The 26435-nt window shown below is 45.2% G+C and overlaps 1 protein-coding gene across 9 annotated transcripts in view; it reads right to left on the reverse strand.

The window, feature by feature from the left end:
* The window catches only part of Ralgps1 (Ral GEF with PH domain and SH3 binding motif 1), a 245413-nt gene that overhangs the window by 196361 nt on the left and 22617 nt on the right, over positions 1-26435 (reverse strand). For all 9 annotated transcript variants that reach the window (XM_047523697.1, XM_047523694.1, XM_047523696.1 and 6 more), the window contains exons 2-3: positions 14659-14780; positions 11196-11303 (exon numbers count right to left, since the gene is read on the reverse strand). In XM_047523697.1, the coding sequence (XP_047379653.1) occupies positions 11196-11303; positions 14659-14715 (165 nt within the window). In that variant the 5' untranslated portion in view covers positions 14716-14780. The remainder of the gene's footprint in view (positions 1-11195; positions 11304-14658; positions 14781-26435) is intronic.

Below are 26435 nucleotides of genomic sequence, written 5' to 3' on the forward strand. Positions count from 1 at the left end.
GAGTAAAAAAAGGTAATTTTCTTTTTTAATTTAAATTCATTTTGAACTACCATATAAAAAAATTTTATGTATTGATGGGGTACCATGCATTTCAATACATCTATACATTGTGTAATGTTTAATCCAGGTTAAACACATTTATCTTCTCATTTGTCATTTCTTTATGGTAAAAAAAAAAATCAAAACCCTTTTTTAAACTGATATATACAGCACACAGTTGTTACATAGTCACCCTACTGTGCAATAGCATGCCAGAATGTCTTCATTCTACCGTAACTTAGTACCCAATGATCAACCTTTCCCCATCCCTCTGCCCATTCATGGACCTCTGTGGTACTTGTCTTTCTGGCTTTTTTCTTACTTTTTTATTTTCCAGTACTGGGATTAAACTCAGGGATACTACTGAGATTCATCCCCCACCCATTTTTTCTTTTGAATTTTTAATTTTGAGACAGGGCCTCACTAAGTTGAAGAGGCTGTTTTGAACTTGCGATCCTCCTATCTCAGCCTCCTGAGTAGCTAGCAGGCATGCATCCATATCTGGTTCTGGCTTATTTCTTCTAACACAGTGATCTCCAGTTCCATCTGTGTTGTTGCAAATGACAGGAGTTCCTTCTTTTTTATGGTTGAATAGTAATTGTGTGTAGGTACCACATTTTCTTCAACCATTCATCAGTTGATGGGCACCTGGGTTATTTCCATTTCCTGGCTGTTGTGAAGAGTGCTACAGTGAGCTTGGGAGAATGAATGTCTGTTCCACATGCTGACTTCATGTCCTCTGGATCTACACCCAGTATTGGGGACTGCTGGATCCTATGATAGTTCTTTGTCTCATTTTTGAGGACTTTCCATGCTGTTTTCTATGATAGCTATACTAACAAGTGCCTTATATATTCTGAATATTAACCCCTTGTTAGATATAGTTTGCAAATATTTTCTCCAATTCTGTGCTTGTCTCTTCATTCTGATGATTATTTCCTTTGCTGTGCAGAAGCTTTTAGTTTGATATAGTCCCAATTTGTCTATTTTTGCTTTCATTTCTATGCTTTTGGGGTCTTGTCCAAAAAAATCCTTGCCCATTCCAATGTCCTGAAGCATTTCCCCTGTGTTTTCTTCTCATGGTTTCATAGTTTCAGGTCTTACATGTAAGTCTTTAATCCATTTTGAATTGATTTTTATAACTGTTGAGAGACATGGGTAAATTTCTGAAATGCCTCTCCCACCCCTTTCCCTCTTCATAAATCTTGATCCACACCCTTTTTCCTTGAATGTGAGATGAGCATTCAACTTAAGAATTGATAACAGTTATTTGGAGGGTGGAGTTGAGAGTAAGGAGAACATTTTACCATGTGGATTTTTGTTTCCAACATGTATTGCTTTTGTAATTTTCAATAGTAGATATAATATTAAAAATTAGAATGCTAAACAGAGACATTATCTATTACTCTAAATTTAAGTTTACTTTAAAATTGTGGCTTACAGAAATGACATTTCTCTTCTGGAGTCTATGCCTCCCCTAAATTACACAGTAGAGTACTACTCAAGATGCATCCAGAGACCAGTCTGGGGCCACAACTGTTTATTGCACCAACCCACAATGAGATCAGTACAGAAGTTGAGAGCAAGCAGGGAAACTTATATAGCAATTTGGCATGGCTGTGACATTTCTACTTTTTTTTTTTTTTTTTTTTTTAAGTAACAGTCCTCAACAGATTGTAAATGAAAGAGTTGGCGCTTCACCACAATCAGCTCAAGGACACTGAGGCCATCAATACAGAAACACACACCAGGTTGAAAGGCTAGGCCCAAAGCTAGATGCTCTTCCAGGGTCAGAGCGGGTAGGCACCTCTACTGACAATCCTTCAGGCTGAGACATGAACCGAGTCCACATCATATAACCTACCTATCTCCACACATCACGTGGGATGGCAGGTGTTAGTTAGCAGATGCCTTTGTGACAGGCAGGGGAAATGAGAGCCAAGGGCCTTTAGATACCTGTTAATACAAGAAGATGCCCTGTCCACTAAAATACAAAGCCCTCTAGGATGACTGGTGCTGTGGAACACATCTGGGATATGAATCTCTAGGGCTCGGTATGGGTCTAGATACCACCGTTTAACGGCAATGTTCTGACACGTCTTAACTTCTCCCAGTCTCAAGTGCCACATCTAGAAAATGGTGACAATAATCCCTGTCTCTGGGATCTTGGCGAAAATTCATGATAAGAGGTATAGAGTGCCTAGCTCCTGACAGATGGTTAATAAATACGAGAGAGAGAGAGATTAGCAAAAGGGTAGTCACACAGATGGGCCTGTGTACTGACATGTGGATTTATGGTTCCTGACCAGTACAGGAGCTAGGAAACAAGGGACCATTGAATGGGCTGAATATCCATGCACTGAGGTTGCTTTAGAGAAAATTAAAAGAGGCTGTTATGATGAACCAGCAAAAAGCCTCGTGTCAAGAATACATTGGAGAAAAATGGCAATATATACAGCATGTCACCTGTGACCATAATCCAGGGCTTAGATGCAGAATTACAGCCAGCTCTTGGCACAACTCAAAGGTAGACCAAGGTCACGGGTTCCTGTGAATCCCAGGATACAGGCCACAGCGTACCATCCTCAGAGCTGAGCAGGAGGGGAAAGGAGCAGGTGGCATTGGTGGAGAGCCTCTTTGCCCCTCCCAGGGGACAGTGCTCCTCAGGGGAACAGGGGTGAGATGCTGCCACCAAGGGAAGCCTGGCAGAAAGATAGTAGGTGGCACTAGGATTAAGGAAGTGCTTGGGGAATCCAAGCTCTTCCACCTGATTCCCCCTCCATGGCAAGGGGGCATCTGACACCACACACCAGGGCTCCAGGCCTTATGATCTGGTGTTGAGTGGCAAGTGTGCTCTGAAGGCTCATAAGCCCGCGCCTGACCCAGAGGTATGGGGCCCAAAGCTATGTCCTGGGCAGCATAAACAGACTGGCATTTCTTCTGCCAGACCCATCGGGATTGTTAGCCAAGTGCTCCTCATATTTGGATTAATTCTGCCACACTAGGGAACAGAAAGGTCTTGTGAAAACAGGAGATTTGAGCTGAAAGCTCATAGGACCTTGGAACTCTTTCCTACAGTTCAAGTTAACTCCCTGTCCAGGAGAGCCAGCAGGATGTTTGCAATGTTATTTAGGAGAAGAACCAAAAGTCTGCTAATGTGAAAATGAGAAAACTTCCTTTCCATCCTGCCATCAGTTCTAGGATTTGCTACTCAATTTCTAAATGATTTATTAAATGATGACCTGACAATTCATATTTTTTTGGATGGTCCACGTTTCAAATATTCCAATCTCTCAGGTGTTCTATTAAAAACTCACAATGGCAGAGGTCAGTCGACTAAAAATAGACGGGCTGACCTCAGCCACTGAGTGAGGATTTGGGGGAGATTCTCTCCCATTTCTATCCTCTCAACCCTGACCAAAGCAGATACAGTATCCAGGGTGAGAGTGTATCGACACACAAGACTCAGGTAAGTCACCAGATCACATGCTCCATGCCACCTTCCTACAAAGCCAAGCTCGTGGGGAAAAGGTTTCTGAGGAGCCTCCTCCCCAGAGGCCTGGGTGTGAGAAAACCAGATGCCAAAAGGAAGGGTGGGCACAGGGGGCCTGGGCGCTGAGGCAGGGCCTGTCACAATTCACAGCTGGAGGGGCCACTGGGACCCTCCCCCAAGCCCTGACACCCAGGAGAGATGCTCTGGATTCTGGAAAACGAAGGGCATCTCCAGAGGGTGTCCCAGCCTTGGTGGAACCTCAGACAAGGAGGCTCCTGCATGTGTTCCCAAACAGCAAGTGCTCCCGCAGTGGGGACACTCATCAACAGGCCTCTTCATGGCTGCTCCTTATTTGGGGAACAAAGTCTTAATAGAGGTGTCCAGGTTGCGGTCACCTGGCAATGTCTTCTTCTTCCTAGCCCCTTCTCCTGGGCCACCAACCTAAGGACCCAGGCTTTTGAGAGACATGGCCCATCCCCACACATTACAACACATTTCTATATGGATGAATTCCACAGTCTGGAGAGACCGCTGGAGCATTTGACACTGTCACCTCCTAATGAAAACAGTGGTCTTGTGTGAGTGTAAGAAAGCCACCTGGTCAGCCAAAAAGAAAAGCGCTTCTTGCCTAAGTTGAATGCAGTGTTTCTCCATCTGACAGGATGACTACATCCTCTCTCCCTACCATTGCCTTAGTATAAGGGTCTTCCATGACCCCAAATAAACGGAGATAGCTGTTGACAAATCAGTGGTGTGTTTCATAATGGAAGATGCCTTACAATTTGCCTTTAGATCATTCCACCAAAGCATGACCAGGAAGGTTCACAGAGCAAAAAGCAGTAAGTCCAAAAGAAATATTCCTAGAGGCTGGGGTTGAAGCTCAGTGGTAGAGCACTTGCCTAGCATGTGTGAGGCACTGGGTTCGATCCTCAGCACCACATAAAAAGAAATGAATAAAGGTCTATCAACATCTAAAAAATATATTTTTAAAAAAATTAAAATAATATATTCCTGGATATACACACCTCCAGAGCCTCAGGAAGCACACGTTTGGTGAGTCTAGAATGACAGTCAGAATTTTAGAATTGAAATGCAGATTACTCAGGAAGACACCATGGGACATTGCTCAGTGCCATCACACCAGGGGGGCCTGTGAACTGTTCAGTTCTTTTTGGAAAAATAATCCAGCAGTAACTCATTAAAATGTTTTTTAACATTTTATTTTTTTAAATGTAAAACCTACAAAAAAAGTTGCAAAAATAGTAGGATGAATTCTCATAATCCTTCACCTAGTTTCACACATTAATGGTGTGCCCCATTTGCTTTATCGTTATATTTATAATTACATGTATGCATTTTTCCTGAATCATTTGAGAGTAAAATGCAGAGTTGTGATTCTTCGCCCCTAAGTACTCCAACACGTATTTCCTAAGAACAAGATAATCCTCTTCCTTAAAGTTAAACATATAGCAAAATTATTACCTTCAGGAAATCTATCACTGATACAATAGTATTGTCTAACGCACAGTTCATAATCAAAATTGCTAATTTTTATAACTTTTTTATAGCAATTTTTTTCTTAATCTTGGACCATGCAGTATATTTAGGTATTATCTCAAAGGGAGTAAAATTCGCACTCTATTGATTAAACTTACTGATACAGAAAGAAGCATTGGCACATAAGGAGACTTCATATGTACAGCGCTAGATGATATGATACAAGACACAGAGACAAGGATGCTTACTGCACCATTAACTGTAGTAACAAAATTCTAGAAATAACTTTAAAAGTCATCAAAAGGGATTTGGTGGGGGGAAAAATGGTACATCAGACACTGAAATACTGTGCAGCTATTAAAAATAGTGATGCCAGGCATGGTGGGCAGGTTCAGTGATTCTGGAGGATGAGGCAGGAGGACTGCAAGTTTAAGGCCAGCCTCAGTAACTTAGCAAGACCTTGTCTAAAAATTAAAAAATAAATAAATAAATATAAACAAAAACAGTTAGAGATGTGGCTCAATGGTAAGTGTTCCTGTGTTCAATCCCATTACCAATAGAATAAATTAAAAATTAAAAAAAATAGTGAAGAAATCTGCACATATTGATCTGGAAGTATGTCCCCAATTTCTTAATGATAGAGACAAGTCCAACCCAGCTCTTTGCTGTGATTTCAGTCACTGGGGAAGTAGGAGAACTGAGGTAAGCAGTAGAGCAACTCAGGCAAAAAAATGAAGACTTTGTAATGATTTTAACCCTTTTATTATAAAACAATACACATTTATAGAAAACCACATCAACAAACACATAGTTTTACAACTTATTAGAATACCTTTCAGCCACAACTCAGGTCAAGAAACAAGCACCCCAAATTGATGAATGAAAGAATAAACAAAATGTAGTGTATACAAACAATGGAATATTATGCAGCCTTAAAAAGGAAGGATACTCTGACACACGAATGAACCTTGAAGACATTATGCTGAATTAAATAAGCCAGATATAAAAGGACAAATGCTATGATTCCACTTATTTGCGGGACCTTGAGTAGTCAGATTCAGAGAAGCAAAAAGAATGGTGGTTGCCACAGGCTGTGGGAGGGGGAAATGGAGAGATAGTGTTTGTGGATAGAGAGTTTCAGTTTTGCAAGATGAAAACACTTCCGGAATTTGGCTGTGCAACAATGTGAATGTACTTGATGAAATGCACAATGGTTAAGATGGTCACTTTTGTAGTATCTACCTTTTAAGACCCTGGAAGCTCCCCGTGTGCTCTGTTCCAATCACAGGTCCCTCCCTCCCACCCAAGAGTGCAACCACTCTCCTGACATTCCTCAGGCCTCCTCATAATTCCACCCTCCAGGCGTGTGTACCTAAGATCACAGTGCACTCTATTTCACTCTTTAAAAACTTTGGGCTGTGTATTTTTAAATCTCCTTTATTCTATAAGTGGCTTCTCCAGTCCTCTATATTCCTTATAAAGTATCTGCTGGAGAATCCATTTGACCTGCAGGGCTCCCCATACTTACAGGGCTGGCTGCCATGTTCTTCCATCCTTGGTTATCTCCAATCAGCAGCTGGACCTAGAGCCTCCATCAGACACAGGTTCTGCCCCTCTGGCAAGACCAGAGGTGGGTGCCTTGCTTGTCAGCAGACACATACTGTGGTGATGTCAGTGGCTGTTGATGCTCACTGCTTGAATCTCTTTGTTCACTGGGCTTAAAAAACACTGACATTCCAATTCCATCATTTCTTTTCCATTTATTAACTGAATTAATCTAATGAAGAGACATTTCCCCTCAACTACTATTAGGTTACCCAGCATAGTTCAAAAGCAGAAGGGAGGGCAAATTCTTCCTCATATGTAACAGTTTTTAAGGTAATGAATTGGTCTCCTATCATCATAAAGAGGTGACCCATTGTTTGAAAGATTTCAATCCGTTGAAATTATTGTTCTTTTGAAGGTCAAACTGCCCCATCACTGGACAGTAGGAGCTGCTTCTAGCTGGCTAAGTCCTTCTGGCATGGCCCTCATTGTCCTTGACAGCTTCCTCTCTAGAACTGGAAGATGGACCCAGCCCATCACCTCTTGTACCAGACTTGGAATCAACTAGCCCTCCAGAAGTCCACAGATCTTTTAGTGAAAAATTGTATTTCAAGACCACAGTCTGGAATTCATACCTAATATTTCCAATTCAAGTTCAGGACACCTTTTTAAAAAAAAACTTACTTAACCTCTTCTATATTACATTCATATCTTCCTTCTTCTGTATCAGAAATCCATGTCTCAAGTACCACACGTATACTAGGATTACCGTATCCCATAATTACTGATTTACCTTATCCTATATTAGACATTCAGCAGTCTCAGAATAACAATACTAATGCTACCACACCTCCACACAAGCTGAGAATACTTATGAAACTTTTGCATATGTTCTCTCCATTCTCCCCCCATACTTTAAGAGAGTCCACGCTGTGAGAGCGGCGTCTGTGTACCGTCTGGGCACAGCCGTTGTAAACTCCCTGTCTCTGAATCCCCACTTAGCCTCAGTTCTATGAGGAACAGCCATGCTCACTGCTCTCCACCAGTCCCTCGTGATGTTTCTAGTTGTTCTCATTCTCTGAGCTTGTCCAGCAGATTCCTCAAGAAAAGCCTGGGGGCAGTCGTCTCTGAGGTCTTGCTTGTTCATGACATGGTATCTGTGTCCTTGACACTCTACAATCAGTTTTGCTGGATATAAAAATTTTCAACTTACTGTTTCTTCTTTCCTTGACTTACTTGATTATCGTATTCCATTTTTCTTTGGCATTAAAAAAAAAAAAGGGTCTTTCAAAAAGATCTAATCTAATCTAATCTTTCCCTAATGAATTATTTGCCATTTTTTTCCCAGATGTGCAAAGGGAAATGAATGTCTTAGGCTGGAGTTGTGGCTCAGTGGTAGAGCACTTGCCTAGCATGTGTAAGGCACTGGGTTTGATTCTCAGCACCACATAAATAAATAAAGGCATTGTGTCCATCTACAACTAAAAATATTAAAAAAAAAAATTCCTTCAGTCATGTTAATTCAGAGTTAATAGTTTCACAGTGAGTTCTCTCAATATGTAGTCTTGAATTTTATTTTTTAAACATTTTCATAAATTTGAGTATTTGTTCAGTTCCCTTGCCTTTTTATTCCCTCTCCCGGGATCTTTTTTTTTTTTTTTTTTTTTTTTTTTTTGACGGCACTGGGAATTGAACCCAGGGTCTTATGCATGCAAGGCAAGCACTCTACCAACTGAGCTATCTCCATAGCCCACAGTAGAGCTTTTTGACTAACACATTTGTTGCTTTGCCTCCAAGTCTGGTGATCTCTTCCTTTATTTATTTTGATATGAAAGTTCTCTCCCATACAGCATTTTCTGCTATGCATATCTGTTCTTGTGTTCCTTCTAGTTCAATTTTTGTTTCCAAAGGAATTTTTATTTTATTTTCTATTTTTCCTAAGTTCCATCACCTCATTTCTGAGATTCTTCTGTTTCTGAAGCATGTTGTTCATGTCTTACAGCATAATCTGAACACCTCTTAGGTCATTTTGAAATAGACAGCTGCAGGTTTTTTTGTTTTACGGTGTGCCTCTGACACACTTTCATTGCCTACATGTACTCTCTTTCTTTCTCATGATAATTTTTTTTTTTTTTTTTTTTTTTTTTTTTGGGTGCTGGGGATCAAACCCAGGGCCTTGTGCTTACAAGGCAAGCACTCTACCGACTGAGCTATCTCCCCAGCTCCTCTCATGATAATTTTTAATGAGATTTGACAACAATAAATTTCTTTTCAATATTTTTATGTAAAATCAGTTTTCTTGAACCTTCAGCGGACACCATGTTCAGGGTACCTTTTCTAACTTCTCATAGTTCTTTTAGGTTGGTGTCATGTGGTATTCAAAAATGTGACAGTTGCTTTTTGAAATTTCTTAAGATACAAACACACTTTTATTTAGGTAACCTCATCTCTTTTTTAATGAGGCTACTAGAAAATATAAAATTGCATCTGGGATGTAGACTACACATCTCTTGAGAAGTGCTGTTCCAAGGTGTCAGACAGCCCCAGTTTTCAAATCCCAGCCATGCCACTGCTATCTCTCTGAGGTGACTTTCTTCTCTAAGCACTGATTTGCTTATCAGTTATCTAAGAATAATAATTATGCCTAATTTACAAGACTATTGTGAGAAGGAAATTAGATAACACATGTAAAACATTTAGCATAAGATTCAGACAAAGGAGTTATCCAAAAATGGAAGCTGTTCTTATTGCATGGATAAGAGTTTCAGTCCTAGATCTGCCAGCGCCTGGTTGTACGATCCATGTAAGAAAATCAACCGCATGGTCCTTAGTTTCTCTATCAGAAAATCAGGAACTGAGGATATACCACATTAGGTTGTTATGAGGACTGAATTCCTTTAGTCCCCACCATAGATACTGAGCACCTACTATGAGCCAAGTACATTTTGGTCACTGGGAGAAAGCAATAAAAAACTCAGTTTTTGACCTTAGGGAGTTTATATTCCAGTGGAGAAGACATGCAATAAAAAAAAAAAAAAATAGTGTTATATACTGTAATGTTAGGTTCTAAATGTTAATGTGTAATAGGAATGCTGAAGAAAATCACAGCAGATGGATAAGGGGAAAGTGATGAGGGACACTGCCTAAGGGGAAGAGAGGACTGACCTTTGATGGAGACTAAGCAGGGTGCTGGATTGAAGGAAGAGCCAGGCAGAGGCTCTGGGGAGTCTAAAGAGAAGACAGCCAGTATGCAGGAGGGGATCATGGCCAGACTCGCAGGAGGCACTCTCACTGGGGTGGGAGGGAGAAGCCACTATAGAATTCTAAGCAGGTTTTCAATGGATCCCTCAGAGATACCGGAGATTGTGTGTGCACAAGGCCCAGCACAGCCTGGCACAACGTGAAATGGGAGTCAAACATGGCAGTGCAGTAAATGGGGTTCAGTCAGCTTCTCTGCCACCCTGGAGGATACAAAGCCTCTATACCCAGGGGGATGGGAAAGAAGTGGGCATGGGTGGGAAAAACTTCCATGAGTCTGGAGAGAAAGCTCAGAACCAGGTTTGAGGCCGTCCCAGAGCCAATATACTCCCTTTACCCACAAAGCCAAAGGAGGAAACCAAGTCACAGTAAAACACGGAGCTAACTCTGCTTCACCCAAGGGGACGTCCCTCCGTCAGACCAGCAGCAGCACACTGGCTGGAGAAAAAACAATTTTTTAAATCTATAATTTTTATTTTATTTTTTCATTTTATTGGTATATGATATCATACATAATAGTGAATTCATTATGCCGTATTTGCACATACAAATACAGCCCACCCCTTTCCCTCCACTCCTCCCAACCCGCTCTGCTTGCTCTAATCTATTGATCTTTCTCCTATTATTATTATTAATTAGTACATTAGAATTACATATATGTGGGGGGTTGTCTGTGGTGTATTTGTACATGAACACAGCATAATCTGCTAGATTTCATTCCCCAGTACTTACCCAGGCCCTATCCTCCTCTCTTCGTCTTGATTTTCTTCCTCTACTCTATTGATCTTCTATTTTTGTTGGATTCCCCCTTTTTAAATTTATAATTTAAAAAAATCACCCAAATAATATTGTCTACCATTATAGAAAATGGCTATTATTAAAAATGTAGCATGTGCAAATAGACAAAAAGAAGAAAAATTAAATTCCAAATATTGGGATGTTCAACCAAGAAGTATAGTAAATAATATATTTAGCTCCATAGATCTGATTATTTATGGTCAATAAACATCAAATTTAGACCTTATCCAACTATGTATGTGCATGTGCTGCATGTGTATGCATGTGTGCATGCGTGTGTGTGTATGCGTGTGCCGAGAGTGCTATCTAAAAAAGGCCTCATTCTCCAGGACTGTGCTGGACCTGAGTCTGGCTTACTAGTCATGTGTACCGTGTGCGCCGTCCTTGGTGGTAACATCCAGACCTGCAGCCTCCTTTCCAAGGGGCACGGCATTTCATAAAGGACATAGTGTCCTTTATCCAACACTCCCCTACTGTTGGATAGGCAGGGTGCCCCAACCTGGGCAGGAAGCCCCGAGCAGTGACTCCCTCCAGCACCCCATCACTGTGTCACTGTGTCACTTACAGCAAACTCCTCAGGAGTCACTTTCAAGACATCGAAGACGACAGCGTCATAGCTCTTGCTGGCATAGTCGCAGCTCTGGCCCTCCAGAGAGTCTGAGCTGCTGCTGCCCTGTGGAGAAGGTGGAGAGAGCACAGGCTGAGGGTCTGCCCTGGAATCACTGCCCCAACTGCCCAGCAGGGGGGATGGAGGAGGACAGAGCACACAATGAGAAGGTTTCTGTGGCCAGCACTTCACTCCTGTCCAGGCACTTTGATAAGCACTTCACACACAGGGGTTTATTTAATTCTCATGAGTCCCCATGCACACACACTATTATTATTCTCATTTTACAGATAAGGAAGCAGAGGAGAGTTACTTCTCCAGAGTATCTCAGCTATGAAACTGGATGTCAGACTGTGAACCTAGTTTTTCATGACCCCAAAACACGTGCCTTCAATTGCTACCCCCGGCTGCTTCTGGCCAGCAGTGGCATAGTGAATAAAAAGCTACAGCACAGGACAGAGGGCTTGCCTAGCCGGTCAGAGGCCCTGGGTTCCCCAGCACCCACAAGAGAAAAGTCCCAGCCCAATCGTCAGGAAGCACAGGCCTCTACCTCTCAGGAGGCCTGGGAAGACCTTTGGTTTCATTCTGTCCTCCAAACATGAACTCAGTTCACCTTTTTTTCCCCCCCACTTGAAGTTGTTGCAGGAAATTGTCAGGTAAAATGTAAAGCTGGCCCTTGAGGTTTATTTTGTGATGGGTCACTGGGAGCTTAAGCTCCTGCCTGATGAGCTGAGAGGTGACCACTCAGCTTCAGAGACAGTGGTGAGAGTTATATTTAGTACAGTCCCTCATGTAAAGAAAGCTCTTACACCCTGCAAGTACAGAAAGGGGTTCCCAGAGCAAATCAGTTAAAACTCCCCCACATGGCAGATCTGAAACCCAACACCACATGCCTTCTCTTTAACTTCTCCTTAACTTTATTTAAATTCATCACACTCCACTTTGGGGAATCCATCAGGCTTACCACCCAAAACTTGTACCCTGCTCATAAATGGTTTTACTTGTCTCAATTCCTGAAGAAGGGTTTTGTGGTTTCCATCAACCTCAACATCTTGAAGTGGGATTTATGAAAATATGCTTTTATTAATTCCTCTTTATTTTACTCTTTCCAAAATGGCTATCTCTGGAAAAATGCTGCAGTCTTCCTGAAAACAAGAGTGACGTCAGGCCAGTGAGGGAAACCAACCAATAACTGAAAACATGAGGTTAAAGAGAAGAGCAGAACTTTACCTGCCAGTTCCACTGGCCTGTGGCTTGGGAGGTTCTGCAAGTGAGGCTGCTGTTGTGAAACCCTGAGGTTCTCTTGGGAAGCAGCAGACCACACTGGTTCAGAGCTCTGAAGTCAGATAGGCCTGGATAAAATGCCAGCTCCACACCAGTTGCTGTCTGACCTCAGGCAAGTGACTTCACTGGGCTCAGCCTCACTTATCATCTGTAAAATGGTTATACTAAATCCCATGTCCAAGGTCAAAGCACAGGTTATATAAGTGAAGCTGAGAAAGAAACTGGCCTCAATCACCCTCCTGTGAGGTGCTAGTTCCAGTGGACCAGGGCAGGCTCAGGCATCGCTATTTTAAAAGTTCTCTCCCTTAAGGAGAATCTGGGTCAGAATAAACCTAAAAGGTAATGACAACTGTCCCAGAAGCCTTCTGGAACTGGACTCAATTTCACTTCCCAGTCCTCTGTGCAGACCCGAGCAGAAGATCTACCAGTCATTCTGTACTTGGTACCCACTTCCAGGGAGCTGGCTCCATCAGGTTGACAGGGCTGACTTCCTCTGGGACAGTGCAGTGTCATGGTTAGGGGGACCAACTTGAGAGTCAGGGAAGCCTGGCTTAGACCCCACCTAGGTGGCCAGCTGTGGGATCCAAAGCCAGCATGTTCACCTCTCTGTACCTTTAGTTCCTCATCTATAAACTGGAATATCAATACATACCTGCTGGGGTCATTGTGAGGGTTAAATGAGAGAAAGCCTGTGTACCACATTTTTTCACTCTACTAGGAGTAGAGTGAAAGCTAAATTATGGATGTGTATGGGTGTAAATGTGCCATTCAGTCACCAAGATTTATTGAGCACTTCAGTTATACACGTATTCACTCATACATCCATTCAACAAATATTTACCATGTGCTGGTTATACACCTACGCAGCCCTCTGTATTCATGGGGGATAGGATTGGGGTCTCTCAAGGATGCCCAAATCTTCAGATTTCAAGACCCTTACAAAAATGGTCTAGTATTTGCCAATAACATATGTATACTTTGTGTGCTCTTGTATACTTTGAATCATTTCTAGATACAATACCTAGTACAATGTAAATAGTTGTTACACTGTATTGTTTAGGGACTAATGACAAGAAAAAACTTGTATTCAGAACAATTTTTTTTAGAACATTTTCAATCTATTGCTGGTGGATACAAGATACAGAGGGCTGACTAAATATAGTGTACACACATCATGTATATGCCCACAAGTATACACACAGATCAAAGTTTTACTATATTATTATAGATGGAAACAGAAGTCATTCCTCCAGTTACCAGAGCACTTTCCTGGAACTTCAGGTTTTATAACCTTCCTATAATACTCCACCATACCTGTTCCAAACACAGGCACTCATTCATGGGGACTCATTTAATCAAAAGTTGCCCCAAACATGTTCCCAGGTGATGATGATGATGATGAAGCTATAGCAACCTAATTTAAACTATACAGACCCCATTGAGGAATCTGAAGCTTGATTTCAAGACTAGAAATCAAAATAAGAATTTTTTGAAAGACTTGTAAGAAATGAACTGGTTCCTGTAACTTTCTGGCTGGTCACCCAAGATCATTTCAAAGCCCCACTTACAGTGAGCTCAGGACCCCAACATGGCCTTGCCAGTGTGTCAGAGAGGCCAGGAATTATGCAATAAGCAAAGAGGGCCTCAGGGGACACCCACTCCTCCTATAAGTCTGTTCCATTACTGAGCGTGGTAAGCAAACTCCCAAATCCCATGCAGGGGCCTGGCCAAGGCCACTCTCAGACCACCAACTCTTACAGCCATTTCCTACAGAGTAAGGCAAACAAGAACATGGGCCAGTTGGAATTACTTCTGTCTGACTTCATTCCGGAATGTGCGACTTATTTATAATCAGCAGCGGCTTTTCCTGGGAAAGGTCTGATCCCTTTTTGCCACCAAAATGGAATGTGGCACTTGCTACGGCTGGACTGGGCAGGTATTTGCTTTTCTTTGAAGAGAACGACTTCAGAAACACACTGATCCTCAGAGCTGACTGCCTCCCAAATCTCACGCCTGGCATGGCCAGGGGCCTTTCGAGGGCTAAGAATGGTAGTATTCATGGGGGTCTGTGGCCTTGCTGCCCTGGTCAGCTGGAAGGCCCTCCCACCCACTGTCCCAATCCTTGAAGCCTCTGTACCTGTGGAGTGGCAGAGGTGACCAACACGCTAGCCATCAGACCATTCCTCTTGTACATAGTCTCCAGGCCGCAGGGAGCTTCAGGGCAGCCTCTGCCGGTGACATAACCTGCCTGGAGAAGTCCTGCAAGGCAAGGAGGTTCATCAAAATCAGGCTCTGAAACCAACTGAACCTCCCCCAGGGGAGAGCTGTGCCAGACTCCAGCAGAACCCCAGAAGGACACCTTAGTAGAAAGGTCATAAGCTGGTGGCCTTGGCACCAAATATGGCCCAGAAATGTAGTCTGTTAGGCTGGTAGAGTTTTATTAGTCTTTAAATTAATTACCAACATCTAAAAACTGGAAGATTTCACATAGACTTCTGGATCTCTGACTTTCTGGACAGCACTGGGCCCATGTCCCTGCACAGCGACCATCAGCTGAGCTGAGCAGCAGATACCCCTTGCATCAGAGCTTTTGGGTCCCACCTGGCCTGTGCAACAATTTTGGTGTCTGCATGGCCCTTGCAGGCACTGGAGGACTTTGTCTTAAGGTAGAGGTGGAGTGACGAAGACAAATCGATCCTACTGTGCGCCCTGGGCACCACATCACTTCCTCAATAACACCCCAGGTGACAGCTGACCACCACGTGGTACTCATCATGTGCCACCACGTGGTACTCATCATGACATCCACCATCTCATTCCTCCCCCTATCCTGAGGCAGGTCCACTCCTCACACTCATGTCCTTTGCTCGTGCTGTCCCACCATCATGTCATCATTCAAGACCTGCTCTATGGTCACCTCTGATTACCATGCTGGGACCACCCAACAGAACTGGCTGCTCCCACACAGCGTGCATGCACCTTCAGAAACACCCAGCAAAAGAGGGCAGAGTAGCCGCCAGCAGTTCTTAGCAGGAAAGTGGCCAGGAGTTAGGGAGGACGGGTAGGGGGACACCAGTCAAAAGTCAATTGCAACTACCCCAGTAAGAGATGAGGGGGGTTCTCTAAGCTGAGGTGGCAGCAGTGAAGACAGACAGGAGAAACAGGGAGGTCAGAGAGTCCACAGAAACTGAGGTGAGGGCGAGGGAGAACCTGACACCAATGGGATGGCTTCTGGCATGAGCACCAGAAGGATGCTGTATCCCTCATCAGGGAAGGCACAGAGCAGGGAGGTGATGAACTTCACCTGGGACATGTAGCATCTATGGTGCCATGAGGAAATCGGTCCTAGAAGGCAAGACTTAACCCAGAGGTCACCAGGAAAGGAAGGCGAAAAGTGCCAACCCACCCTTGACTCAACTGTGCCCCCATGCCCCATCACAGCCATGGGCCCCATCACAGAACAGCAGGCTGTCCCAGAGTCCAATGGCCAGATGACCAGGCTCCTCCATGCACGTCCTCACATGCCAGCGACAATTCTCCAGCCCTGCCAGCTACTCCGCTCCATCCTATGAGCCTTCTACCTTCTGTCTTCTCCAGAACTCTCAGAAGAACCAGTCTGCCCTATAAACAACACTGACTGTGCTCCTGGATGATACTGCTCAGTTACCCAATGTCCTAGGCATGAGAACGGCGCACGCTGATTAAGTAGGAGGAGGTCCTTAACCACAGGCGATGCATGGGCAGCATTGGGAGACAAAGTGAGTTTGTGACTCACTTTCAAATGGGCAAAACATACATTAGCAGAGATGAAGCAAAAAAGGTAACGTGTTCACAGCCACTGTATCCAGAGCAGAGGGCACACAGGAGTCCACTCTCCTGGTCTCTCAATCTTTCCAAGTGCCTGATAATTTTCATCAAAAAAAAAAAAAAAAGAAAAAACAAACAAAAAGAACTGGTCAGGTAAAGAGAAGACACTGAGTCACAGAGACCAAAATTCTTTTTTGTGACCAAGGAAAGAAGATGAGCTGAGAAGGCTTATTTCTTAATAATTTTTGTCCCAAGAGAAGCCACATTCCCTGTCATCAAGGACCACAGATCCACAGCTGGTACAGGCTTGAAAGCAGTGCATAAAATATTCAAGTAGACACTTCACAAAAGAAAATAAGTGAATAAGGGAAATGTTGTCAAAAAAGTGCAAATCTAAACACTGAAACCCCACCTAATGCCCTAGGGTAGCTCAAATTGAAAAGAGGAAACAACGGCCCATAGCAAGTGCTGGCCAGAGCGTGGAGCAGTGGAAGCCCCGTGCATCGCTGGTAGGACAGCAAAATGGTACCACCACTTGGGAAAATCATTCAGCAGTTCCTTAAAAAGTTAAACAAAAACTTACCACACAAAACAGCAATTCTATTCCTAGGTATCTACCTAAAAAAGATGAAGACATATCCACACAAAGGCATGTATGTGAATGTTTATAGCTGCGTTCTTCCTAGTAGCCAAAGGCTGGAAACAATTCAGATGTCCATCAGCGGGCAAATGCGTAAACACTGCAAGACATCCACGCGATGTAGTACTACTAGCTATAAAAAGAAATGAAATACTAATACAAGCTGCAACATGATTAAACCTCAGAAACATCACACTAAGTAAAAGAAATCAGATGCAAATCAAATGTATGATGATTCCTTCTTAGGAAATATCTAGAAAAGGCAGGTTTATAGAGTCAAACACCGTCAGTAACTGTCCACATTAGCTTTATCTTAAAAGCTTCTATTCATTTATTCCTTTATTTTTTCCTTAAAAAAAAAAGCTATAAATGTTCAAGAAAGAACAGCATTGTGCTCTGTGAAACCATGGGCTCTCACTGCTAGAAGGGGGGTTCCCAACAGAGGCTCCAGGCTCTGAGTTCAGGAAGCCAAGCCCCAGAGTCAGAGGACAGGGCTCCCCTGCCCCGTGGCCCCGGTCCACCTAGAGATGAAGTATGGCAGCAGCACTGTGTGACCCGTTATGCTTTCTATGGAAGGCCTGAGCTGGAAAGACAGAGCACTTGTTTCCGATCTGACTCCTGCATGTCTCGCCACTGACAAAAACAGCCAAATTTATGGGCAGTGACTCTCAGACAAGCGATATTTCACATGCTAAGAAATAACAGGACCAAGCAGAGTGGAGCATCCTTGCCAGGCCCAGAGAAACCCCCAGTCATCCAACTTCCATGCTGAAGCCCAGCTGGGTCACAACTCCTGTATCAAGGTGCAGACTCTCATCAGGGCTCAGCCTGGCCTGAAACCACCCTAAGAACTGCTTCTCTACCCCAGGAGAGGGCCATGACGACTGTGCCTCCCAGGCCAGACCAACTGTACCCAGGTAGCCACCTACCCTCCTGGAACTCAGGACGCTGAGACACCAGTCTCTGCTCACCAACCAGGTGGGGGCTCTGTGCCCTCAGGAGTAGAGGGTGGCCCTGTGCAGGTACAGTCTGGGCAGTGGGGTGTGTACAGGGAGGAAGTGGCGGCAGGCAGGACCCTGCCATAAACCTGCTTCCATGGGCACATGGTCAAGAGTAGTTTCCAAAGGACCTTGACAAAGGCTAGTTCCTAAACATCAAGTTCGTACCAATCACCAGAAACTTAACCCTGAAAATGTAAATGGGACAGAGACACACCATTCATTCATTGAGCATCTTTTTTTTTTTTTTTTTTGAGACAGGGTCTTGCTTTATTGCCGGGGTTGGCCTTGAACTTGTGATTCTACTGCTTCAGCCTCCCAAGTAGCCGAGATTACAGGCATGTACCAACACAGTCAGCTCATTGGGCATTGCTTTAACCAGCAGTTTATAACTGTTTTGTGCCTTGGACCCTTTGGGGCCCCTTGTCACAGAAATGTTTTTTAATACAGGAAATAAAATTACACGGGAAACCAATTAAAATATAGTTATTTTTAAAAATAATTTATAATATAATAACATTTATTTTTTCATATAAGAGAATATGTGTATATATATTTATTATTGCATTAAGTAACAAGATCTATCAGTGAATCTAATAGCTACCTTAATTTCAAAGTAGTTAGACCCACAATTATAAAGTGGCCATTTGTGATATCTATTGGTAACAAAGTGCCAGTATTGTTAGTATTATTGCAACTCTCTGTATTAATAAATCAAAGAAATGCAAATTTTCAGTTAGAGGTCATTTTTCCCATCCAAATTCAGATACCCCAGTCAAAAACAAGTAAACAAACCAACCCTGCTTCAGGTACTGGGGACACAAAGTGAGTAGGCACATAAGGCCCCTGCTCCCTAGTACTTCACTCAGAACATGCACACCACAGAGAAGGTAACTTATCAGATACTGACAAATGCCTTGAAGAAATAAAATGAGGGGAAGATATTTTCTAGGATGGTCAAGGAAGGACTCTGAGGATGTGATATTTGGGGTTTTGTTTTATTATTGTTGTTTTGAAGTGCTGGGGATGAAACCCAGAGCTTTGCATATACTAGGCAAGTGCTCTATCACTAAGCTCTAACCCCAAGTCCTTGAATGTGATAGCTGGAAGAGGCGACCATGGAAATCTGCAGGAGTATTCTCTGCAGAGAGAACAGCAAGTGCAAAGGTCCTGAGGTACATCTGAGCTTGGCAGTTTTATGATGGAGGTAGAAGGCCATGACTGGAACTTAGCTAGAAGCAGTGAAGAGACAGGCTGGAGCAGAGCAAGAAGGGCCTTGTCAGCCATGGGAGGAGTGGGTTTTCTCTAGAGAACACTGGGAATCCTTGTGCACCCAAGGGTTTTGAGCAGGGACTGGCAAGATCTGACCTGCACTGAGTTTGAAGATCACTGTGGCTATTACCGTGTGGAGAACTGTGCTGAGAGCCCAAAGATAGATGTGTAGAGCCGTTTCAGAGGTAAGAGATGGCAGTAGCTTGGACTGCCGGCCACAGGGTGGATGGACAGGTGTGTGAGGTGTTTGGGAGGTAAACACATAGGCCTGCAGACAGGATGCACCTAGGAGAAGAGAGGAACCAAGATAGCGTCTCCGTCTGGGGCTGTTAGGAATGGGCGGCTGGCTGCTCAGAGGCTCATTCCCTTGCTCACGCAGCAACTATCCACTGAGACACTGGTCAAGGACACAGACTTGTCCTCAGGGCCCCGGAGGCAAGGAGGGCAGTAGGGAGACATCCCCAGGGCAGGTCTGGAGCACAAACAAGGGGGGTGACTAAGGCCCTCGCGGGTCAAAGCAGGTGTCACTGAGCACAGTCACTGCACTGGGTCTTAAGCATGAGTGAGAATGCTCCAAGTCAGGGGTAGGAGAGCACTGAGCATGTGAAGGCCTAGGACACGGGGACACAGGGACACGTGGGGTGCCAGAGTGCACAACATAAGCAGTGGCGGCCCTCCTCCCCTTCCCCAGCCCCATGTCATCACAGACACCACCACGCAGCAGACACAAGCCAAAACTGAGGCGGGGAGGTGCGGGGAGCCTGCACCGCCTGCGGCGGCTCCTAGCTCCTGCTCACGCCTTCATCCCTTCAGCGAACTCTGCGAAGCTGTTCCCAGGTCCTGCCTGTGACACGGAGTCAGACCAGCCCTGGGCCTCAAGGAGCTCAGAGCGGCCTGCTCAGCCACTGTCGTTGCCACAGTTTATTGAAAACCATCTGTCCCAGGGTCTGGCTAGAGGTATGCGTTTTATTAAGGATTTATTTGTTTTATTAAAATCCCGTGTTACAGATGAGGAAACTGAGGCTCAGGGAGTGATTAAACTCTAACATGGCAACCCATCTTTATGCAACTGCACCAGCTGTGTCCCTGCTAGTAGGGGAGGTGGGCCCCACAGGGAGTGTGCCAGCATTTTGGGTTTGAGCAAATCAGTCTGTACGACACCAAAACCTCACTCCTCCCACCTCCATCTGCCTCTCACCTCACACACACACACACACACACACACACACACACCTCTCCCTCTCCCTCCCTCCGTCTCTCTCTCTCTCTCTCTCTCTCTCTCTCTCTCTCTCTCTCTCTCTCTCGCTGCCAATGCCTCTCTGGAAAACAAAACACGGCAGGAGAAAAAGCGATTCTCATGACGTAACTTCTTAAGAACGTGGCAGCTGCATCAGAACCACAGAACAATCCCACATCTCTCTTCTCTGTTCATGACAGAATCTGGCCTTGTGTGTGTGGGCTCCCGATGAGGGAGAAGAAAATCCCAGATGCAACGCTGGTCTCCTTCCAAGTTTTCTGAGCACCCCTTCAACCTTTTGGGTTCGAGAAACCAAGGAAATGGCCTGAGACAGTCTGAGGCAGACCCTGCTGAGAGAGCAGAAGGATCACTTTTTCCTAAGCCCATGGAGGTTGTTTCAAAGAAAATATACACATCCAGGCCTGTCCAATTACAAGAGAGTGATTTCTTCCAAATGTCTCAGACAAGTAAGAGATGGATCCCAAATATGGTCTAGAGCCGCTTCCGCGGGCAGGTTGTGCTGCCCAGCAGACGGCTGCTCGCTCCTGCCTCCTGCCACGCACAGGAGCCACGACGAGGACAGACGGAAGTTAGCTACGCAGCTTTCTGCTCACACCCACCTCTCAGGCATGCGTGCGCATGCACACACTTCCGGCCATGGCCACGGCCACGGCACAGCACGCTCTCCCACCAGCGACCACCAGCCAGGAGTGGAATGGCCCTTGCGCAGGGCTGGCAGTGCTGTCATCTCCCTTCCCCCACCCTCTCCACACTCAACCAAACTTCCTGGAAGCAGCAGCGCTGGCGGCGCTCGAAGGCAGGCCCTGGCCACGCAAGCACATGTAGGGCTTGAAATGCCGTCACCCAGCTGGCACTCACAGGCTCCTTTCCAGCCCCCTCCGGATGCGCTGCACCCCACCTCTGGCTCCTCCTGGGGGACAGACAATGGGCTGAGGAGCTACTGCTGCGACCAGAATGCCACGTGTGGCTGAGCCTCCACTGGGAGAGGAGCCAGCAGCACCTGGGCCAGCAGCAGAGATGGTGAAAATGGGATAAAACTTGAGAGCCTGGGCAGAGGGAGGGCCAGGGACAGCACCTTCTTGGAACAGCACAGACAGGCAGCAATCTACGTCTCCCCACGGCAGGTGCTCCCCAGCTCCTGAGCTGAAGCCGGGAGGCACCAGTGGAGGAGGCCCATCCGCACCCGCAGGAAACCTGAAGTCCAGCCTAGGCTGCCCTGTCTTTCCAAGTAGGAGAACTTTCTGAATCTTTAAAATACATGTATATACTAGAAGTATATAAACTGAATTGAAAGGTATAAAAGAAAACAGGAAAGTCCGTCTCCTCAGGGTCCCTAGTTCCTGTCCCTGGGGACACACAGTTACAGAGAATAGGGCAGCATCATAATGCACATATCTACACAGACCTACAGCAACATGGGGGGACGTGCAGATTCATACAGATGTAAATGCACTGTAGAAACCTTTCTTCTTCAATACTAAAAACCTTTAGTTCTCTTCTTGACATCTGTTAAGAAAGTACCCATGATAACAAAAACTATTTTAAAATCACCAACAGGATTGCATGCCTGTAATGCCAGCTGCTTGGGAGGCTGAGGCAGGAGGATTGCAAGTTCCACACTAGCCCGGGCAACTTTGTATGCCCCTGTTTTCAAATAACATTAAAAGGGTGGGGATGTAGCTCAGTGGTAGAGCACTTGTCTAGCATGTGTGAGATGCTGTGTTCAATCCCCAGTACCACAAAAAAAAATAATAATAATAATAAAATATCACCAATAATTTTAAATGAGTCTGGTTTAACAATCACAGCAGTACCTATATCCATCTGAACCACAGCAGGGCATATTTACGGTACCTGCTCTTCAGTCTACAAACAATGCTCTGAGCACACTGGATTTGAGAGGACTTACAATGTGTAACTCAGCACCCTCGACCCCCAAGAGTTCACAACCAGCAGTTGCAGGTTTGGTAGACACTAGGCCCAAGACAGCCACAAAGCAATCTCTAAAGCAGTGAAAGGAGCCAGGGACCTTTTTGAGACTTAAAGAACAGATAAATCAGGATTGAATGCTCACCTGTCATTACGTTGTGCCCTTGGCAAGTTGCCAGACCTGGCCAACCTTCAGCTTGGAAAGATTTTTGGATGATGTACACAGAAGGGGTTGGCACAGTGCCTGGCACATAGCATGCATTCCATTAAGCTATTGTGTCAACTTTCTGCCGCTACCGCAAATACTGAGATAATAAGCTTTATAAACAGGGAAGTTTTATTTGGTTCATGGAGGTTCCAGTCCATGACTGGTGGGCCCTATTCCTTTAGGCCTGTGGCCAGGCAGAACATCATGGCAGGAGCACATGGTAGAGCAAAACCACTCACCTCATGGCCAGGAAGCAAAAGAGAGGAAGAGGCCTGAATTCCACTTCCACTTCCAGGGCACACTTCCAATGACATAAAGCCATCAAGCCCATCAGGCCCCACGTCTCAAAGGTTCCATCACCTCCAAATAACACCACCCTGGGGACCAAGCCCTGAAGATCTGGGTCTTTGGGAAACATTCAAGATGTAAACTCCAGGGTGTCTCTGTTAATAGCCCCACCAGCACCCTCACCTTCTAGGGGCAGGGGTGGGCCAAGACAATGCTCTCTTGGCATAAGGCCACAGGAAATTGATTTGAAGTTGACGCAATGGGATGAATGTGAATGGGAGAACATGTATTTCTCTGAAGACTATGGAAGTGTCCTCACTTTGGAGTAGAATTTTGTTTTAGGCCTTCTGTGAAAGGCCAGCCAGGGCTTTCCCATGCCCCCTGAATGATCCTACGATCCACTCTGGAAACCAAAGTTCCCTCCCTTCCAAAACAAGGCTGCGGAAGAGGGGGGAAGGGGGAGGAACATTCTTACCTGTAGCCACTAGCTGGGAAGCAAGACCTGATGTCTCCCACAGGCAGGAGAAGCAAATTTCAGAAAAATGGGAACCCAGGGATGTTTGTGGGGGCAGGCTTACAGGCAGCTTTGGGAAACAGAGGTGAAAGGGAGCATGAGGAAATGAGGATGACCTAGTTGGCACATCCCAGACACCCACGAAAGCCCGGAAGCAAACTCATGGGGTGCCCTTCCATGCCAGAAGCCCAGTAGTAAAGCTTCCCCTTTGTGTGTTAAGGACTGTGGCAGCCAGACCAGGAATCCAGTGTCCCATTGCTCTCCCCAGCTCAGGAGGGCTCACAATCAGTCACGTGTTTAATCAAGTTCAGAAATCATTTGCTTAGAGACAAGTAGGCAACATTATTTGGATCTAGGAGGAGTCACTGTCTCTGCTTGGGCAATCCCAGAGACAGACTCCTGCAGAAGTTGGCCAAGTCTCCCACCTCCACTCCTGGCATCCCATCCCAGTCACCCAAAGCTCAAGGGGAGCTAGAATAGAGCCCTGAGGATGAGAGAGGGAGCCTGCCCCACAGTGCCCTCTCTTATGGGGCAGAGGTGGCAAGAGCAGGACTATCTCCAAAGGCACTGCAGCACCACTCAGGACCAGCACCACAACCCGGCCCAGTGGGACAGGCTCAGAAGGGGACAGCTCCTGCCTCTCCCCATGCCAACCAGGGCAGAAAAGGGAAGACAAGAGATGAAGGCAGCAGGCTGGGGCTGGGGTTTTAGAGGACACTTGGACAAACTCCTAAGCATGTGTTCAGGATCAAAACAAGAAGTGAACAGAGGGCAAAATATTAGAAATGCAAGAAAAACAGGACACAGCTGGCAAGGCTCATCTCAGAAGGTGGCAAGGTGGGGCCACGCCAGCTGCTCCCCTAAAGGTAGAGGGGGCAGCAGTGGGGAAGGCGTATAGAAGGAGGCTCGCTGGCTGCCTGGGGATGGAGCCCTTTTTTCCACAGGGAGCCCAGCCCCAAGCAGCCCAGGCCCCAGGCACAAGGGAACCCAGGGATGGGTGGCAAGGCAGGCCAGGTCTCCAGAAGCAGGGGGACTGGAGATAGTTCAGCAGCACCTGGAGAAAGCATGCCCAGGGGACAGAAGCTGGACCAGGGGCCCACTTAGATTCAGTGCGTCTTCAAGCATCACCCACATTCCACAGAGGGCACCACAGGGGTGAGGGGTGGGGTGGAGGTTCCAAAAGTGTGTGGAGGCCAATGACACTTTCATATCAAATTCCAGAAAGAGACTCTGGTTTCAAGATAATGCAGTATGTCCACACTGCCTCCCCCTCCAAAACTTGTTGAAATGATTTCAGTTTGAAATGATCAAAAAATAACAGGAAAAAAATCAGTTATAACACTGAAATATGGGAAAGCATGACATGAACCAGGAAAAATGCAGAATTTCTAGATTTAAAGCAAACATAACTGGATTGAGGGGAAAACTGAGTGTTGGACATGGGGTCATAAAAGCAATGATTTCTTCTGCATGGATAACAGAGTGGCACAAGAGCCAGCTCACAAGAGGAAATGCCAAAGGAAAAATTTAAAAGAAACGTCTAAAAATCATTTGAAGGAAATTTAAAAATCTTAACCTAAAAAACAAAAAAAGACTTAAAAGAAAGTCCTTTCCTTCCCCTGAATTAGGAGACAATATTGGTGGGCTGGTGCTATGACTCAGTGACAGAGCGCTTGCCTAGCATGCATGAGGCACTGGGTTCAATCCTCAGCACCATGTATAAATAAATAAATTAAATAAAGGCATTGTGTCCACCTACAACTAAAAAAAAATTTTTAAAGAAGACAATATTGTAAAGCCATCAAATCTCCTCAATTAATCTATAAATAAAATAAATGCAAGTTCAGTCCAAATCCTAAGGGGATTCATTTTGGAACTCAACAAATTGATTCAAATTTTCACCTGGAAAAATAATTTAAAATAGCTTTAATGCTTTCAGGAAAAAAAGCATAAGGAGATGGGCCTGGTCCTGCCAGGAAGCCACAGTGGATAAATAGCACAGAAATGGACAAGCAGGTCAGCAGGACAGAACCCAGCGCAGAGAATGTGTGTGAGGGACCGCATGCCACCAGATGGCACCTCGGGTGTAGACAGGGAGGGATCATTGGGTGAACGCTGACGGGACACCACTGATTCACTCGGGAGAGGAGGAATTTTGTTTAAAATCTTACCCAATGTCATATGCTAAGAATAAACTTTTGTTGGATTAAAGATTTAAACAGAAAAAGAAAAAACACTACAGGAGAAACAGATGGAGATGTTTTTATAATCTGGGAGTGAAGAAGTCCTCTCTGAGGGCGATACGAAAGGCAGAAGGCCAAGGACACTGCCAGGACATTGATTTGGTCTTGTTTGTTTTTTGTTTTGCAGTGCTGGGGATGGAGCCCAGGGCCTCACGTGTGCTGGCGAGCCAGGTGAGTGCTCTGCCACTGAGCCGCACCCCTGTCCTACTGGCAGATTTAGATGTGTGGAAAATTTAAATCTCTGCATAGAAAAAACAACAAGAGAAAGATGAAATACAATCAACAAACTTGGTAAAGGGTGTTTGTGGTGTCACGTGACAGATGAGAAATCAACATCCCAAGGTACAATTCCCAGGAGCTCTGGCAGAGTGACGCTGCAGGCAGAGGGTCCGCCTTCCTGTCTCTGCTTTCTCCTCAGCAAGAGAGAAGCTACGGCAACCTGCTCAGGCAACCTGCTCAGAGCACCGTGAGGCTTAACGGGAAAGGCTACAAGCACCAGCTGGGAGTTTCTACCTGCAAGGAACCAGCACACAGGCAACCTGGGCAAGTTCCAGGAAGGTCCACTGCCTACAGAAAGGCAAGAAAGCAAGGGAAGCCTGATGTGTTCCCCTGCAGGCTGCCAGAGTACAGCCCTCAGTGGGACACTGAGCAGGGGTTGAAAGGATGGGTCCATCAGTACCTGCTGACAGAAAGAGGTCTGCAAGCTCAGGCACCATCCCTAATATACTTACTGGAATCTAGTACATATCAGGCTCTG

The sequence above is a fragment of the Sciurus carolinensis genome, chromosome 14, assembly GCF_902686445.1.
Source record: "Sciurus carolinensis chromosome 14, mSciCar1.2, whole genome shotgun sequence".
Lineage (NCBI taxonomy): Eukaryota > Metazoa > Chordata > Mammalia > Rodentia > Sciuridae > Sciurus > Sciurus carolinensis.